At 43.3% G+C, this 18,803-nt stretch overlaps 1 protein-coding gene across 2 annotated transcripts in view; it reads left to right on the forward strand.

Annotated features, from left to right (window-relative positions):
• The window catches only part of SLC44A3 (solute carrier family 44 member 3), a 217,191-nt gene that overhangs the window by 106,703 nt on the left and 91,685 nt on the right, over positions 1–18,803 (forward strand). For both annotated transcript variants that reach the window (XM_077452856.1, XM_077452855.1), the window contains exons 9-10: positions 151–275; positions 3,272–3,458. In XM_077452856.1, the coding sequence (XP_077308982.1) occupies positions 151–275; positions 3,272–3,458 (312 nt within the window). The remainder of the gene's footprint in view (positions 1–150; positions 276–3,271; positions 3,459–18,803) is intronic.

Below are 18,803 nucleotides of genomic sequence, written 5' to 3' on the forward strand. Positions count from 1 at the left end.
TCATCCCGTCGTCTTTTCCCTTTATCATAGACTAATAAGAATGAAATATGAAAAAGGGCTTAGCACTGAAGTGTTAATGAGTGTGATAGTTATAACCTGCTGTTGTTTGCATTGTGTACTTAGCATTTTCTTGTATTCTTCTTTATTTAGTTGTCACTGGAGTGCTGTGGTGGCTGTATTCTGATCATATTAATGGCATTAGTTATCAGCTGGAGACTGAGAAGGAAAATGCAAAGTTTTTACTCGGATTCTCTATAGTATCTACATTGGTGTCTGTAAGTATGTATTTGAACTTGCTGCTAGAGGGCAGTAATAGATTGCATTTCTGACTTGCAGAGTTCCAAGTCACCGTTTGTCATAATAAAATCCGCTTTGCTGCCTCTACTGCTTTGTGTGTATGCACTGAGTGTGTTTGACATGCCCTTACTTGAACCATGTTCAGAGGTAGCTCATGCATGAAATGTGTCCTAAATGGTCCACGTCTGGGCAAAGATGCTTTATGTACAAATGTTAAATCCGAGCAAAATTGAAGTGCTTAGTCCCAGCAGCAAAATAGCAATAAATGTTTCCAATGCCACCCTTATGGCTTAGAACGTGTGTTCACTGTGTAGAAATTGATCAAGAGCTAATGCTGACATACTGAGACAGCAATTTTAAATAAGCTTGACTATATATATATATATATATATATATATAGTATATGAAACCCAATCACTAAAGGTTATGTATACCTTAAAAGTAATACCCAAAAGTAGTTTTCTAATGTTTTTAAATCTGCAGCTCTCACTAAATTAATACCTGGTAATTCTGCAATGAAGGTTCTTGTTTAGGAAATACCTACTGTATTAACTGGTTTAACTCTACTTTCCCTGTCCCAAGTGTACTCCTGCATTGGTCCCACGTGTACTCCTGCATTGTCATCCTGTCACACAGGTTTCTGGTGGATTTATTTGCTAAAGGCAAATAGGCTGATTACTTTGCAAATTAATTTACTCCAGAGCTTAGTGAATGTGCTGAAGTTTCACTTTACAAAGAATACTCTATCACGTGCAAAGACATAAAAAAACTGACATTTTGCTTGAACGCAGTTGGATGATGGAAGTCAGCAGAGCTTTATCTCTTTCACTAATCTCTGGGGCAAATTCCTCTAGAAAGTGAATAGTCTTTTCCTGCTTATGTGTTAAGCCTTTAAACCATATAAGTGGCTGTTTATACACACATTGCACAGGCATGTTCCACTGTTACAGAAACATAAAGGCAGATAGGAGCTCACAGGCTCAGGGTGCAAATAGCATTGGTTTATTTGATCAAAGGAAATAAAATCAATACACTTACAAGTGTAGATAGAACATAAGCGTCTAGAATCCTCTTTTATGGAGCCCTGAACATTGTCACATCCGAGCGCCAAGATAGATGGATCGCCCACAGGATGGATGGGTGAGTGCCTCCACAAGCAATGGCCCACAACGCAGCTGCCGACAGGCTGCAAGCAAGCCACTCACTGACTCCAGGTACCAGCCAGTTAGGATGAGGCTGTGGAAGCCTCCACCACGTAATCCAGGGGGAGCTTCTGATGGAACAGACTGCCAGGACAACACGTTTCAGCGGGCGTAGCCTCCTTCCTCAGGTCCTTGTTGCCACCATCGGGAATTAAAAACAAACAAATTCCCAGTTCACTTACCAGCTAGCCTGCAACAAAACTGAATTGATCCTGTCTAGCAGTTCACATTTAAAACAAGGGGTTTACTCGCACATTTGCAAACGTGTAAGCCGCAGTGGCCACATTAAGTCACCCCAGTTTACTGTGGTCCTAACACTATCATTTTAAGTGTCTTCAAAATTGGAACATATATATAGCAGTTGGATAGATTAAGGGCAGGTGTGCCTGGAGGGAGCCCACCCTTCTTTAAAGGTATAGGGACGCACGGGACACTTATTTGCACATGTCACCATTAAGAAACCTGCCATGAGAAATGCCATGCAGTCATCACTTTAGTCCATGAACGTAGATATAATGTGGATACAGAGATGGCAATGATTTGTAACACACCAATGCTTTAGCAAAGTAAATGCCATTTTGTGAGGGTTTTACATATAGTTTAAAGCAGGGGCGTTGCTAGGACTATAAAATATCTGGGGCTAGAGCCCATAGCAATGTAGTAAAGAAAGTCATACACTTCGGTGGGCATACGTATGTAATATACGTGTGTGTGTTTATATCCCCAGAGAGCTCCTCACCTACATCAGGGTCTCCAGAGAGCTCTCCACCTACATTAGGGTCTCTAGAGAGCCCCCCACTTACATCAGGGTCTCTAGAGAGCCCCCCACTTCAGGGTCTCTAGAGAGCCCCCCACTTACATCAGGGTTTCTAGAGAGCCCTCCCTACATCAGGGCCCCCAGCGAGCCCCTCCTTACATCAGACTCCCCAGCGAGCCTCTCCCTTGCATCAGGGTCCCCAGCGAGCCTCTCCCTTGCATCAGGGTCCCCAGAGAGCCTCTCCCTTGCATCAGCGTCCCCAGAGAGCCTCTCCCTTGCATCAGCGTCCCCAGAGAGCCTCTCCCTTGCATCAGCGTCCCCAGAGAGCCTCTCCCTTGCATCAGCGTCCCCAGAGAGCCTCCCCCTTAAAATGAGGGTCCCCAGAGAGCCCCCGCTTACATTAGGGTCCTCAAAGAGCCTCCCCTCCCCTTGGGGACCCCTGCAGAGACTCAGGACTATGGGCCCCAGATTCGGGACTATAGCCCCAAATGCCACCCCTAGCGACACCACTGGTTTAAAAGAAACCTGTGAGAGAAACATTGATGCTCACATTGCTTACTCTTCTTGTGAAAACACTAGTAATTTGATTTTCATACTGGTCCTCTTGCTTCATTTCATTATGTCGCTGATCAGGTACAATTATGTACGTAAGCACAAATGATACTTCTGACTTTGTATCTGCACACTTGTTCTGCAGCCATCTATAGTGATGAATGGATTGGCACACAGATTTGATTGCGATGCTCTGTGTATTTGCTATTGGGTGAACTGGTTTGGACTGGTACAGTGGCCGTTTGGACCCTTTTCCAGCTCACTGGTGCAGGTCCTTCTGTAACAAATGTAGTTGGGTAAAAGACCCCCTTCACAGTTCTCCACAGTGTTTGTAAATCAACAGACAATCCGCCCATGGCTTCAGTATTTGGCCAACTATTTACCAAATATGCCTGTAGTGTATGGCTTAGGATAAGACTGTTCTACAGAGATTTTGGATTTTTAGTGTTATTTCTGTTTTTAGATCATTCTGTTGATCCTAATTTTTGTAATGAGAACAAGGATCCAGATGACCATTCAGCTCTTCAAAGTTGCAAGCAGCTTTATCAGCCAGATCCCATTCCTGCTGGTGCAGCCTCTCTGGACTTTTCTGATCCTCCTCTTCTACTGGATACTATGGGTGGCTGTGCTGCTTAGTATGGGCACTTCAGGTAAGTCCATGTGTGTATGTACATGTTTTCAATGTTATTTGGTGGCTGCACTGTCATCTACACTGTAACCCTTCACTCATTCCATACATGTCCAGTGCTTAGTTTCCTGCTCAGTCCAAGTACTTTCCTGGGACCTACCAACTAACGCAGTATGGAGGGGAACACTACTGAGGAAAAAAACATGGGGCAATGCTGTGATCAGTATTAAACTCAGATGTGTTCAGACTAGGATCTGAACCCACGTGTTCGTGCGCACCAGGAAGCTGTCTTCTATATAAGCCAATCATCTGCCACACATATTCATTATTATTATTATTATACAGTTTTTATATATAGCGCCAACAGTTTGTGCAGTGCTTTTACAATATAGCTAAGGACCGTACAATTACAACATGGTTCAATACAGAAGGAATAACAGGGCCCTGCTCACAGAGCTTACAATCTAAAGACCATGTATGCAGAAGATTGGCTGGTACAGGCAACAGGTTTCTGGCGGGCTTGCGCATATGTGTTCAGATCCGAGTCCAAACATGTCTGAGCTCATCGCTAGCTCTGATGTGCCAGATGCTTTCAAATGACACATCTCAGGTAGAACATGCTATATTACTCTCCTTCCTGCAGTGATAAAATATCTGCATCATTTGGAAGCATCATATAAAAAAACAAGAAGCCTGTCTTGAAGTGTCTCTGTCACTAAAACAAAACACCAAATAAATGATTACCCTGCAAAGAGTGACCATACTTCCCCCCCCCCCCCCGGCCACATCCTGTTGTGATGCAGGGGTTAGTGGGATAAACAACTGAATACAAAGAGGTACCAGTAATCCAACACTCCCAAAAGTGTTGGTTTCTTAAGAGGCAACTTTTTTTTATTCGAGTGCTGTTTGGTGGGGTAGGCAGAGTGGTAAGCATTTACCTTTTTTTGCAGTGAGACCATTTATTCAGTGACTAATATTAGCAATAGCAACACTTCTATATAAATATAGAACGTATTAACCTATTACATGGTTCTTTCACAGCTTAACCAATAAAAATAGTATTCACAAATTGCATCAAAAATACTTATTTTAGGTAGCGTTAAAACATTTTATTCATAAAAAAATTAAGTGTGCCTGTTTGTTGAAAGGTCTTAAAACACAAAATTTCTAAAATAATTCCTAGTGGTTTGAATGTACAATACAGCGTATAGAATTTTGTAGTCTAGTATAATGTACAAAGTGCAACAGTTTTGTGCACATATTGCATTGCACAGCAAAAAGATTGCAGAGGTCCACAGTATACAGCAGTTTATTTTTATAACTGTACAGATAGGAATCTTTACTCGGAATGCATTTATCTCTCTTCCTTCTACTGACTTCTCCCGCGAAGGGCGAGGGAGATGGGGGATACAAAGGGAGGGAGGAGAGGAAGAGTCTTAGTTTTTTTTTGGGGAGGGGTGAGGACATGGTATATTTGAAAAGGTTTTTATATTTGAACATTGTGATATACTGTGGATTATTAATGGAAGTGTTATAAAATCAATAAAAACTTTGATAATAAAAAAATATGAAAAAGTGTGACGTGCATTAATATTCCGCCCCCTTTACTCTGATACCCCTAACTAAAATCTAGTGGAACCAATTGCCTACAGAAGTCACCTAATTGGTAAAGGGAGTCCACCTGTGTGTTATTTAATCTCAGTATAAATACAGCTGTTCTGTGAAGCCCTCTGAGGTTTGTTAGAGAACCTTAATGAATCATGAAGGCCAAGGAACACACAGGTCAGGGATACAGTTGTGAAGAAGTTTAAAGCAGGGTTAGGTCAAAAAATCCCAAGCTTTGAACATCTCACAAAGCACTGTTCAATCTATCATCTGAAAATGGAAAGAGTATGGCACAACTGCAAATCTACCAAGACATCGCCATCCACCTAATCTGAAAGGCCAGGCAAGGAGAGCATTAATCAGAGAAGCAATCCCATTTGCAGTTTGCAAGAAGCCATGTGGGGGACACAGCAAACATATGGGGGAAGGTGCTCTGGTCAGTTGAGACCAAAATTGAACTTTTTGGCCTAAAAGCAAAATGCTATGTGTGGCATACTAACACTGCACATCACCCTGAACACACCATCCCCACTGTGAAATCGGGTGGTAGTAGCATCATGTTGTGGGGATGCTTTTCTTCAGCAGGGACAGGGACACTGGTCAGAGTTGATGGGAAGATGGATGGAGCCAAATACAGGGCAATCTTAGAAGAAAACCTGTTAGAGTCTTTAAAAGACTTGAGACTGGGGAGAAGGTTCACCTTCCAGCAGGACAACGGCCCTAAACATACAGCCAGAGCTACAATGGAATGGTTTAGATCAAAGCATATTCATGTGTTAGAATGGTCCACACCTAAATCCAATTGAGAATCTGTGGAAGACATGAAAATTGCTGTTCAGACGCTCTCCATCCAATCTGACAGAGCTTGAGCTATTTTGCAAAATTTTCACTCTCTAGATGTGCACAGCTGGTAGAGACATTCCCAAAAAGACTTGCAGCTGTAATTACATGGAATAGTGGTTCTACAAAGTATTGACTCAGGGGGCTGAATACAAACGCATGCCACACTTTTCACATATTTATTTGTAAAGAATTTTGAAAACCATTTATCATTTTCCTTGCACTTCACAATTATGGGCCACTTTGTGTTTGGTCTATTACATAAAATACCAATAAAATACATTTGTTTTTGGTTGTAATATGACAAAATGATGGAAAATTTCAAAGGATATAAATACTTTTTCAAGACACTGTATACCATTTGAAAGATTTTAATTATATCTGGTCCATAGGTGCACAAATAGCTGCTAATTCTGCTTCTGCTGCAGTGTTATCAGTCCTCTCTGCAAACTACAGAATACCTCCTCACTTTTTTGGAGATGAGGAGAGGGGGAGGTGTCTGGACTTCTAACATACTTCATATTCTAGAGTGACAATGCTTTCATAGATATAAAACAGCGAGTGGAAGTTCCTGGGACAGGAGATATGTTACTGGAAGGATCACCAAGTGAAAATAAAAGTAAAAAAAACCTGAAAAGGCCTATTAAGGTGATGCTTAATCACTCTTCTGCAAAATGCTGGTCCCCCCAACTAATCTTGTGCCTGGTACTGATTTCACTAGAGAGTAGAAAAAGTATGAATTGGTAGCTCAACAATCCTACATGACTTTGTTTATCATTATATAATGTTTGTATCGCGTACATCTGGTTATGAGGTACATGCAGTGGTGCAAGTGCAAGATAAAATCGGGAGAGAAATGGCTGCCTGTATTGGGTACATTGTAGATAGTTTTCACTGTAGCTGTAGTTTGTATGGTTGTGTTATTACTTTTGTGTTATAGACAGGCTAATGCAATATTTTAAAAGTAACAACAGATTGTTTATCTAATTTATGGCATAGCGCTCCTGATTACATAACCCATGTATTGTCCCATAATTGTATTTCAGCCGTGTTTCTTTACCACTAGATACATTACCCATATATTAGAAGCCCCATAACGATATTGCAGCTGTGTTTCTTTACCACTAGATGTCATTTATGCAACATTTTATAGCACAGGTTTGAAGGCATGAAAACCTAAGCCTTGTTAAAAAGGATCTGTTTGGCCATTGCTGTAAACATGAAATGGATGATGAGTGAAATGGGCTTCTGTGGTATTATATAGAAGAGTCCCACGCAGTAGACCCCTTGTTAACACAGAAAAACCCTTAAAACAAGAAAGCTGTAATATGTGGTCATGTAAATGTTAAAGTGATTGTAAATGATCACTTCGTAAAATAACTCATTCAGTTCAAAATTGAAATGAAAGGCAAAACAGTTGTGTATAGATATATATAAAAAAAGGTTTTTTTTTTTGTTTGTTTTTTAAATCAGAGAACACATTCTCTGTTCTCAGCTTCATAGGAGCTGGGAGATGAGAAACAGCTATACACAGAGCTTCCAAGGAAAAGGTTGTGCAGAGTGTCGGGACAAGTCTGGTCATTTGGAGGAGAGCAGGCTCCGTTCCCAGCACAGCTTGAAAACTGACCCATGGGTCTCATGTCTAGTCAGTATTTAATAGGAAAACAGAGGGACTTGCAGGAGCACCAGGGCTTTCGTACAAAGGAAGCAATACAAAGGGAACAGGATACTTGTTCATACAAGTACATGGTAGAGCAGGCTCATATCAGAATAATGTAATGTTGGGTTTACATATTCTTTAACTATAGCATTAAAAACAGAAATACGGAGTGCTGTGGTATTTGTCATACTATATTCTGAGGGCTTTGCTTGTATCTTAGAGAAAATGAAAATAAAAAGGTACAGTGCAAAGTATATGTTCTATAGATGTACTACCTGACAAGTCGCATTTGTGACTGCAATGTGCCGTCTATTTTTCCTTACATGTACTATTTCTCTTTCGTTCATTGATGGACACAGCATCTTCTCATCTTGGCCTTAGGGTTATATTGCCCCTTTAGGAGAGGACTAGGCAGAACATGTTAAAAACAGCAAAACTGCACAGTACCACCCAGGAGGCGGTCCTACTGGCTATAATCCCTCACATTGCATGCAGCAGCTCAGTTTTTTTTCTGCCTAGTGTAGAAGGACCTGGCTCCTGGTGGGACCATTTGGTCCTGGGAATTTTTTTGTTTTTCTGCATTTTTGATTCCTGTGATCTACAATCGACAGCCATGCTGGGTGACAGGCTGGATAATATAGATCCTGGTAGTCTCCCCAGCCTGGCCATCGAGCGTGAGCAGACCTTAGCTACGCGCTGGGTCAGCCACAACATGATCCAGGGGCGGCCGGTGAGCTATATGCTCTGGGACACACATATGACCGGGCTACTGCTGTCCGTGTCAGTGTGCCATGGCCGTCAGCCACCCTGTACTGCTTGGGTGATGGCTCTGCCATGGAATGCCTCCAGCAGTCACTACAGGAGGGGTAAGTATGGTTCCACCTGTCTTGGCAGGATGGAGCCGCTGGGCATTCCCTGAGAGGTCAGCTAGGGGTTCTCTCTCTCTCCCTTTCTTCTCTCCCTGTCCTTTCCCTCCTCCCCATGCTATGGGCCACTGTATGACTGGGCACATGGGGTGCGGTGCACGTACCTGACCGGGGGTCCTCCGGTGGGGGCTCTGGGTCCTGTGCAGAGGACTGCGCTGGGTGTTGGGGGTCCGCTCATCCTCTACCCGGTTTCTGGGCCATGGTGAGGTGTTTTGGTGTGTATGTCATGTGGAGAGGCCGCCGCGCGGACCATGGCCATTTTCTGTAGTCACAGCCAGTTTTTTCCTTTCAGCCATTTTCTGGAAGTCCAGTGGCCATTTTCCCGTTGCCCTCAGACATTTCTTGCTGAGGCGGCTGGTGGCCATTTTATAGTAGCCTCAACTTGTTTTGCCTCTAGCGCTGGGTGCTTGTTTCCTTCTAGAACAGCACGTTTTTTACACAGAACACCTTGTGGCTGACACGGGAGAGTGGACAGCAGCAGCACAGCGCAGTACCTGGCTCAGGGTGGTGAGTCCTGCAGGGGGCCCCTCAGTCTGTGACCGCTAGGAGGGTGGACATTTGGTGTGACTTTCCTTTGGTCCCTAAGTGGTGACATGCGAGTGTGGGTCAGCATTGCGTCAGAAGCTGGTGCTTCTTGCCCAGACATCCCTGTTATGGCAACCGGTTCCCCTGCACTTGCGGTGCCTATGGACGCTCTGTTGGCGGTCTTGGAGGCCTTTGTTGCCAGGGTAGAAGCGGCGTACGGGCGCAGGGGGATAAAAACGCCCCCTCCACCCACCGTCTTCTGGGGAAAGTTCTAATTCAGACTCTGGTCCCACTGTGGCAGGCGGCCCCTTTTCTGACATGTCAGAGGATGCGAACCAGGACCGTTCGGACAGTGAGAATGACTCCGTGTCTGGGTCAGCGCAGGAAAAAGCACTTGTAGGAGCACTTATCACAGCGGTGCAGGATACCCTAAAGATGGAGGATACGGCAGGGGCATCTACAGAATTGTCGGTTCCTTTTGGGTTCCACAAGCCGCCCTGCGCGGCCAAGGTCTTTCCTTACCCGACTTATTTTGATAAGTTTATTTACAAGGAGTGGGGAAGACCGCAGCGGCCCTTTTCAATCCCGAAACTCATGGTGGTGCGTTACCCCTTTGAGGAGAGTTTCCTGAGGAAATGGACATATCCTCCGATTGTTGACCCCCCCCCCCCCCATTATCCAGGTTAAATAAGGTAACCATGATTCCGGTGGAAGGGACCCCTGCTTTCAAGGACCTGGCCAGCAGGAGGGCTGAGGCGGTTGCCCGGTCCATGTTTACGGTGGTGGGGTCAGCATTGTGGCCAGTGTTAGCCACAGCCCTGGTGTCACAGATGCTTACTGAATGGGCTACATTGTTGTTGCACTGTGAGTTGGAGAAGCAACAGGCTTCCCCGGTCTGCGTGGAACTGGCACACCAGTTGGTGCAGGGCCTTAAGTATGTCTGTGATGCGGCATTAGAAACGCCCCCCTTGCTCACTAGAGCCTCAGTATCAGCAGCAGTGCTACGTCTCCTGATTTGGCTGAAATGCTGGTCTGCGGACCAGGCATCTAAGAAAGCACTGGCGGATTTGTCCTTCCAGGGGAGAGGCTATTTGGAGCCTCACTGGATGACATTATTAAGAATGTTACTGGGGGTAAGAGTACGTTGCTTCCACAGTCCAGGAAAGGTAAGGAGCCACGCCATAGGCAAGGGCCCTCCTTTTCCGCTCAGAAGATTTTTCGTTTGCCCGGGTCGGCAGGTAAGCTTTCCCAGTCCGACAAGGTGCCTGCTGAGGGACAAAAGTGTCTCTGGTTTTGCAAGCTGAACAAGCCTGCAAGCAAATCTGCTACCTCATGAAGGTTTGCCCCGCCTGACTCTCGGGTAGGGGGGTTGCCTTCGGGAGTTTGCAGCTCGGTGGACCTCCCTACTTTCCGACAGGTGGGTTTGCGAACTGGTTTCATCAGGATACAAGATAAAGTTTCTTTCTTGTCTGCCAAACTGATTTTTTTTTTTTCCTACAACCTTCATCTTCTTCCAGCTCGTCAGGAAGCCCTGTTCAGGGCAGTACAGGACCTGCTGCTGCAAGGGGTGGGTGCCTGTACTGACACTGGAAATGTTTCAGGGATTCTCTTACAACCTGTTTGTAGTCCCAAAGAAGGAAGGGGTCCGTCTGGTCCTGGATCTCAAGGCCCTCAACAGCTTTGTGAAAGTACAAAGGTTCAGGATGGAATCAGTGGTCGCTGCACTGCATCAGAGGGATTTTCTGGAGTCCGTGGACATCAAGGACGCATACTTGTCCCTATATGCATCAAGCATCAGTTTTCTGCGATTTGCGGTTGGGGACGAGCACTACAAATTTGTAGCTCTGCCTTTTGGCCTGGCGTCTGCACCGAGGGTCTTCACCAAGGTGCTAGCCCCAATTCTGGCTTTGCTAAGAGAGCGAGGGATCGCAATCGTGGGTTACCTAGACGACCTCCTTCTGAGAGCAGCTTACGCCTCAGAATTAAGGCAGGATGTGGCAATCGCCATGCAAACTCTTTGGGAGTTTGGTTGGGTACTGAACCTCCAAAAGTCGGTTGGTGCCGACTCAACACCTGGAGTACCTGGGCTTGCTTCTGGACTCCGCAGTCTTCAGAAAGCTGCAGACTCGTCAAGATGCGGTGAAGTTGTTAGTGTCCCGCAGGTGGTCGTCGCTGCGTTTTTGCATGCGAGTCCTTGGTCTCATGGTAGCCACTTTCGAGGCGGTACCATATGCTCAATTCCACACTCGACTTTCAAAAGGAGACCCTGTCCAAATGGGACAAATCTGTTGGCCCTGGATTGTCAAATTCGGGTGAGCCAGCTAGTCAGGCATTCCCTGCTCTGGTGGCTGAGGTCGCCGGCCCTTCGGTCCGGGAAGACGTTCCTTCCTTTTCATTGGACGGTGATCACAATGGACGCCAGCTTAACCGCTTAGGGAGTTTGGGGCGTACAATCGGCTCAGGGTCGCTGGACGCAGGAAGAATCCCACCTGCCGATCAATGTGCTGGAGCTTCGGGCGATCAGATGGTCAGATGATCTCCACGTGGTCACAGAGGCTGCAGGGGCAGCCGGTCAGGATCCTGGCAGTGGTGTATGTCAATCATCAAGGAGGAAAAATGTGAAAACTTTGGGGAGATCCGCTTATTGACACTCTCTCGGAAAGTAATCTTTGTACTGGCTATTAAATCTACCAGGAGGGTTTCTGAGTTGGCGGCCGTGTCATGCAAGTCTCCCTACTTGGTCCTCCACAAGGCTAAGGCAGTGCTGCGCCTGCAGCCTTTGTTTCTTCCAAAAGTTGTTTCGGCCTTTCATCTAAATGAGGACATTGTGCTTCCGTCCTTATGTCCTCGGCCGTTACATCCCAAAGAGATTGCTTTGCATTCATTGGACGTGGTCTGGGCTCTGCGTGTGTATCTGTCTGCTACGGCTCCTTTTCGGAGGTCGGACTCACTCTTTGTATTGGTGGCTGGTCTGAAGAAGGACCTGGCGGGCTCATCGGCCACCATTTCTCGTGGATCAGACCGATTGTGGTTCAGGCTTATACCATAAGGAGGCGAGGGCACATTCTACCAGGGCAATTGGTGCCTCTTGGGCTTTCCAACATCAAGCGTCTGTTTCTCAGGTGGGTAAGGCAGCAACCTGGTCATCCATTCACACTTTCACAAAATTTTACAAGGTTGATGTGAGTGCATCTTCTTGGGCCCTTATGTACGCGTTTTCTTTCAATAAAGTATTTGTGGAACTACAGTATATATGTACTGTAGCAGTGGCTATTAGATCATTAACTACAGTATATTAACTTTAAAGTGTATGTCCAAACCAAAAATTTTTTTTTTTTTTTTTAGCTTTGGCTAAGGCAGGGAAGGGTTAAAATAACTGATGAGTTTTTTTTATTGCTAGCATGGGTTCAGTTAGCGAGAGTTTCACATGAATTCTATCCCGATTACAGCATGTATTTTTTTAGACCGGAAGCGGGGAAAATCTGCAATAGAGACACACGGGTGATTTACTAAGAAGGCACTGCACCAGTTCATACATTAATTGGTGCACCGGAAAAGTCATTAATTGAACGTGCGAACCGGTGCACATTGAAGTGAAAATAACAATAATAAATACCCTCATATGTAAACTACAACTGGCGCTAGGGTAATTACATTTTACTCTTTGATAATAGCGCACGCCCAATACAATCAGTTAATTTCATCTCATTGGATGTATCTTTAGGCAATTAGTAGGTGTACTCAATTACCGTATATACTCGAGTATAGGCCGACCTGAATATAAGCCGAGGCCCCCAATTTACCCCCAAAAAAACTGGCAAACTTATTGACTCGTGTATAAGCCGAGGGTGAGACATGCCTGTCCATCCCTGTGTGTGTGTCCGTCCCTGTGTGTCCGTCCATCCCTGTGTGTGTGTCCGTCCCTGTGTGTCCGTCCATCCCTGTGTGTCCGTCCATCCCTGTGTGTGTGTCCGTCCCTGTGTGTCCGTCCATCCCTGTGTGTGTGTGTGTCCATCCATCCATCCCTGTGTGTGTGTGTCTCCATCCATCCATCCATCCATCCCTGTGTGTGTGTGTCTCCATCCATGTGTGTGTGTGTGTGTGTGTGTGTCCAGCCTACCTGTGTCCAGCCTACCTGTGTCCCGAGCCTCCATCCCGTGCCTTGCCTCCTTGCCTCCGTCCCGTGCCGTGCCTTGCCTCCTTGCCTCCGTCCCGTGTCGTGCCTTGCCTCCGTCCCGTGTCGTGCCGTGCCTTGCCTCCGTCCCGTCCCGTGCCTTGCCAGGATCGCCGCTCTTCGTCGGCGCCTCGGCGGCCATACTACAATTTGAAAGCCGCGCCTCCTTCTCCGCCTCCGCCTGTGATAGGCGGAACACTGAATTTCCCAGCAGCCTGTGTTCCGCCTATCACGGACATCGTCTCATCCTCGTACTACGGACGAGGATGAGACGATGTCCGTGATAGGCGGAACACAGGCTGCTGGGAAATTCAGTGTTCCGCCTATCACAGGCGGAGGCGGAGAAGGAGGCGCGGCTTTCAAATTGTAGTATGTCCGCCGTCTGTCTGCTCGATACGCTGATCGAGCAGTCAGACGGCGATGACTCGAGTATAAGCCGAGGGGGGCACTTTCAGCCTCAAAAAAGAGGCTGAAAATCTCGGCTTATACTCGAGTATATACGGTAATTAATGATGCTAATTTTGATGCTAATCTCATTCCTATTACTTCTAATATATCTTTTGGATTTTTTTTTTTTTTACAAAAATCTTTCAATACATTACAAAGAACATAGAAGTGTTTCTAAACCCAATAGATTAATATTTTCAGATCTTGATCTTTAACGTTGACCATACACTGCAATCAGATCTTAAATAAATTATATTTATTGCCAGAGCCTGTTTCATTTCCCGTAATTTGAATTAATTGTTCAAGTGTGTCTTCCTATTGCCTATTTTGCCTAAATATCAAGTTGTACAGAGATTGGTTAATCTGATTGCATAGTGCATGGTCATCTTGAGTGCCAAATTTGGAATGTAGTGCCATGACCCACTTGTATTTTCCTAACAATGTTTCTTGGGGCATTATACAAGGCACATGAAAAAAAAAGCTTTTTTCAAGACATGCTAAAGTGATCAGGACTCTTCAAACTAAGGCTCTCCAGCTGTTGCGGAACTACACATCCCATGAGGTATTGTAAAACTCTGACATTCACAGACATGACTAGGCATCAAGGGAATTGTAGTTCCTGAACAACTGGAGGGCCAAAGTTTGAAGACCCCTGTGCTAGAATATTATGCCTCCAGAAGTGGGAGTGTGGCATATACCCATCTTCTCTCTGCTGGTGGACACAAAAACTTACATCTATAGATTTACACACACACACACACACACACACACACACGCACGCACGCAATATACATTGGCCTGGAAGTGAATCTGTACACAGGTAGTAGGTGTGTGTTTTGAGGCCAAATCATTTAGACCCAAACACGCATCATCCCATGTAAAAATGAATCAAAAATGATCTTAATTTGCAAATAAGGATCATCTCTTCCTCAGAGAACAGTGAACAGGGCATGGTGGTGGGAAGAAATTAGCAGCACTACAAACAACTTCCTGGAGGGGTGTGATGTAATTCCTGTGTGCTGGCCACCGCTTCCGGGAACCAGATATGGGCCACGGGTACATACCTCAGCACACACAGCAGTTGCATATCTCACATACACAGCGGTCGCGCATCTAGATGCAGGAACCCAATTTTTATGGAAATTTATAGTAAAGCAGATGCAGATTTCCAGGACTGGACTAACAAATGTTTCTAGTGAAAGGCAAACTGGTGTATTCTATTAAACAAGGTCTAAATGAGCCATTGACATGCATCACAGTTGAACTTCGAAATGTGTATTTAACTAAATGAAATCCTTTCTTATTTTTGCTTGGGGATAGAATGCAGAGGGATTAGAAGTCTTGTCAGTTTTTGGTGATGTCTGCACCCAAATTTTCCCAATTTCTGCTTCAAATGTATTCACTTCCTGTCACATAGCCAAACAGGAAGCAAGGGTAAACCCCTAGTAATATCTTTCCTTGGGGACACACAGGTCAATCTAAACAGTTTCCCCATTAGGGAAATTGCACTCTAGCATTTTGCTGTGTACACCCCAAATAATTAGGTATCTTGGACTACAAGTGCACTTGCTGGAGATCCAAGGGGAACATGCAAGGAAAATAAAAAAATAGCATCTTTGCTTCTACATGATTGGATGATAAAATCACCAGTGCTTCCCCTCAGATTTACAGCGAGTACACTTGTATTGCAGAAAGGATTTGCCTTTAATAAACCTGAAAAATACCTAATAATTTGGGGTTTGCTCAACAAAGTGCTAGAGTGCAATTTGCCTAATGGGGACACTAGTTAGATTGACTTGTATGTCCCCAAGGAAAGACATTGGTAGGGTTTTATCCTCACTTCCTGTTTGGCTATGTGACAGGAAGTGAAGCCAATTTTACGAAAAGGCACACAAAGCCCAACCTAAAAAAATGACAAGCGGGGGTTCTAACACTTGCTTGGTCTCCCTCATATGCCCCCCATTAGAATAGGATTGTCTTGAGTTCGATTTTAGCTCATTGCTCTAAATCAGTGGTTCTCAACCCTGTCTGCAAGTACCCCCAACAGACCATATTTGCAGGTTTACCATCATCTTGCACAGGTGCTTTAAATCACAATATGAGAGAACCACCACCCCAGGTAAGTCCCCAAATCCAAGAAAACAGCCCCTTCAGGAATGGAGAAACCCAGGTGCAGGCATGGCATTTACTTGTTGCAAATAATTGAAGAACTCTGGATGGCCGCACTCCAAGATAAATTCAAATGCCTTTTATTCATGAAGCAGAATTGCACAAAAGTGGGTCACAGCAAAGCAACAATATCTAACGCGTTTCGCACTACCATGAGTGCTTACTCATAGCTAACAAACATGGAAACATATGACAAATAAATATAATTCATAGTTAAACACACATTGAATTGATTGATAAATTAGCTGAACAGCTGAGTCAACTAAGGAGCCAGCATGACGCCGTCAACACATAGCTCTAACCCTCAACGTGTGTCACTGAAAACCCAACATTTGTTCCATGTCTGTATGATGTATGTGTGTGTGTGTATGTGTGTGTGTATATATATATATATATATATAATGTGTGTGTGTGTGTGTGTGTGTGTGTATGTGTATATATATATATATATATATAATGTGTGTGTATATGTATATAGTGTGTGTGTATGTGTGTATATATATATATATATATATATATATATATATATATATATATATATATATATATATATATATATATATATATATATATATATATATATATATATATTGTGCATCTAAAATGAAAACAAGAGATTGGAGTGGATGAATAAGTAAATGGAGTGTGTGAAAAACACAAATGACGTTATAATATGTGTACGGAAAACACTAAGTGTAATCATACATTAGGTTACTGCGTATATGATCAAAGTGAAAGAGTGCATGAAAAAGATGATTACAAATCGTATAAATTGTGCAAAACAGTCAAAAAATGTACCTAATAGAAAAAGCAAGATGAAAATAATATATATGTGTGGACCTTAAATGTATACATATAAATAATATAGTGACTAATTATATAAATATATAGGTGTATGACAGAATAAACTGTCAATCTGTAAAAATTACATCATTACAATATCATTAAGTGAACCACATGTATGCTAATATATGATGACACGAATCAGTGAAATAGAACTATGAAAAATATGTAAAAAATTGTGTATAAATTGAGCAAATAGAGACAAGCAAGCAAACTTGAATATTATCACCTACTCATGGGGGACAGAATAACAAACACCCGCCTGAGGCTCTAACACTATGAACACAGGCATGTAAGGTACCCAGACTAAATTGCAATGCTTCCAGGTCCTATCCCTGTCTTACTATAAGGTACGGCTGAAGCCAATTATTGTGGTCGTCTAAGCAACAGGGAGTGGAAATCGTAAGATCTAATCAGTGGGCATCCAAGTGTGTGTGTGTGTGTGTGTAATAAACCTTAGAAATGATTGTGTCGACATCAAAATTCAGTGACACACATCAGAGGGAACCCATTGCACATGCACATAAAAATATGCGCATGTGTAACAAGCCTTGCGAGATAAAATCCTGGTTAGATCTGTACGCAATGATCATAAAAATGCACAATAAAATAAATGAAAATTCTTTATCAGAACAATGTACAAAAATTATGGTGACAAAAGTGCAAAAATACCAATCCATAAACTTCATAGAAGGGAAAAAAAAAAATTATATGCACAAATATTAGTGCCTACTAAGCGGATAAACCTATACAAACGCATTGCAATATGGTATAAAATGTGAAGACTTCCATGTAACCAAAATAAATTACTACTAAATATAATAGATAGAGGTATCCGCTTACAAAAACTGGATCCAAATGAGTGCAGACTATACTGTCCCAAACCTCATAGGAGCCAGAAAGGTTAAAGGAGAACTCTGCTGAACGCTAGTAATGTAGCATATACGTGAATATAAATGAAGACATGAATGGAACAGCTAAGGCCATAAAATTCAAGTTAAATTTTATAGTTTAAACTAACTCATATTAAATAAAATACAAATAGACAAATAGTTAAATAGTCGCTATCACTCATAAAAATGGGAAACATCCCATTCAAAGTTCAAGCCTAACTGTTTGCAAAGCATCTAGAACCTGTCACCCCCTCTTTTAGGAGTGACAATTCTCTCAACCCCCTGAATGGAAAGACTTGTGACATCTTTATCATGTCCATGATTCCAATGTTTGGCTACATTCATAGATCTAGTTTTCTCTATATCATATAAGTCATCATATAATCTATCTTTTAAACGATGTGTGGTCTGTCCTACATATTGTACATGACAGGTGTCACAAGTAATCACATAAATGAGAAATGGGGTGTTGCAATTTATAAAAGACAAAATCTCAAAAGTGTCACCACTGACACACGAGCGTATATATTTGCCCTTCTTGATGTGACTACAATAATTGCAACCCTTCTGTCCACATTTAAAATTCTCTCTGAAATGTAGCCAGTTGGATCTCGGTTGTTCAGTAGAAAACAAGCTGGGTGATAAAGCACTACCCAGCGTAGGTGCTCTGCGGGACACTACCTTTATACCTCCAGAGAGAATTGAATTGTAAATAGGATCATTGTATAGAATTGGAAGATACTTGGTAACAATCTTTTTAATTTTAGTAAATTCCAAACTATACGATGTGGAAAAAAACGTAGTTCTGCTAAAAGACTGAGAGGACCCATGAATTCTAGATTTATTGTTTTTTTCTCTAAAAACCTCGTTAAGAAGAGTTCCTAGGAATCGCACTCGCTGCAGCATAAGCTCTGTTAATGACCTTTTCTGTGTAACCTCCATCTCTAAAACGCTGGATAATATCTCTAGCTTCTGCTTGAGAGCTTTCAGGTGTACTACATAAATGTTTTAACCTGAGAACTTGTCCATATGGTACCCCGCTGATGGTATGACTTGGCTGGGCAGAATCTGCCCTAAATAAAGTGTTACCCGCAATGGGCTTTCTGTATAGGCTGGTATGAATAACTCCTTCAGACGCAGTTAAAGTCACATCAAGAAAGTCAATGCTGGTTGTTGATAGTCTTCCAGTAAATTTAAAATCTTCATTATTATTCAAATATTAAAGCCATGTATCCAGATCAGCATTGACATCTGAGGCGATAAACAGGAGGTCATCGATGTAGCG

This window comes from Lithobates pipiens, unplaced genomic scaffold (genome assembly GCF_037356315.1).
Source record: "Lithobates pipiens isolate NorthernLeopardFrog02 unplaced genomic scaffold, aLitPip1_a1.2 Scaffold_23, whole genome shotgun sequence".
Classification (NCBI taxonomy): Eukaryota; Metazoa; Chordata; class Amphibia; order Anura; family Ranidae; genus Lithobates; species Lithobates pipiens.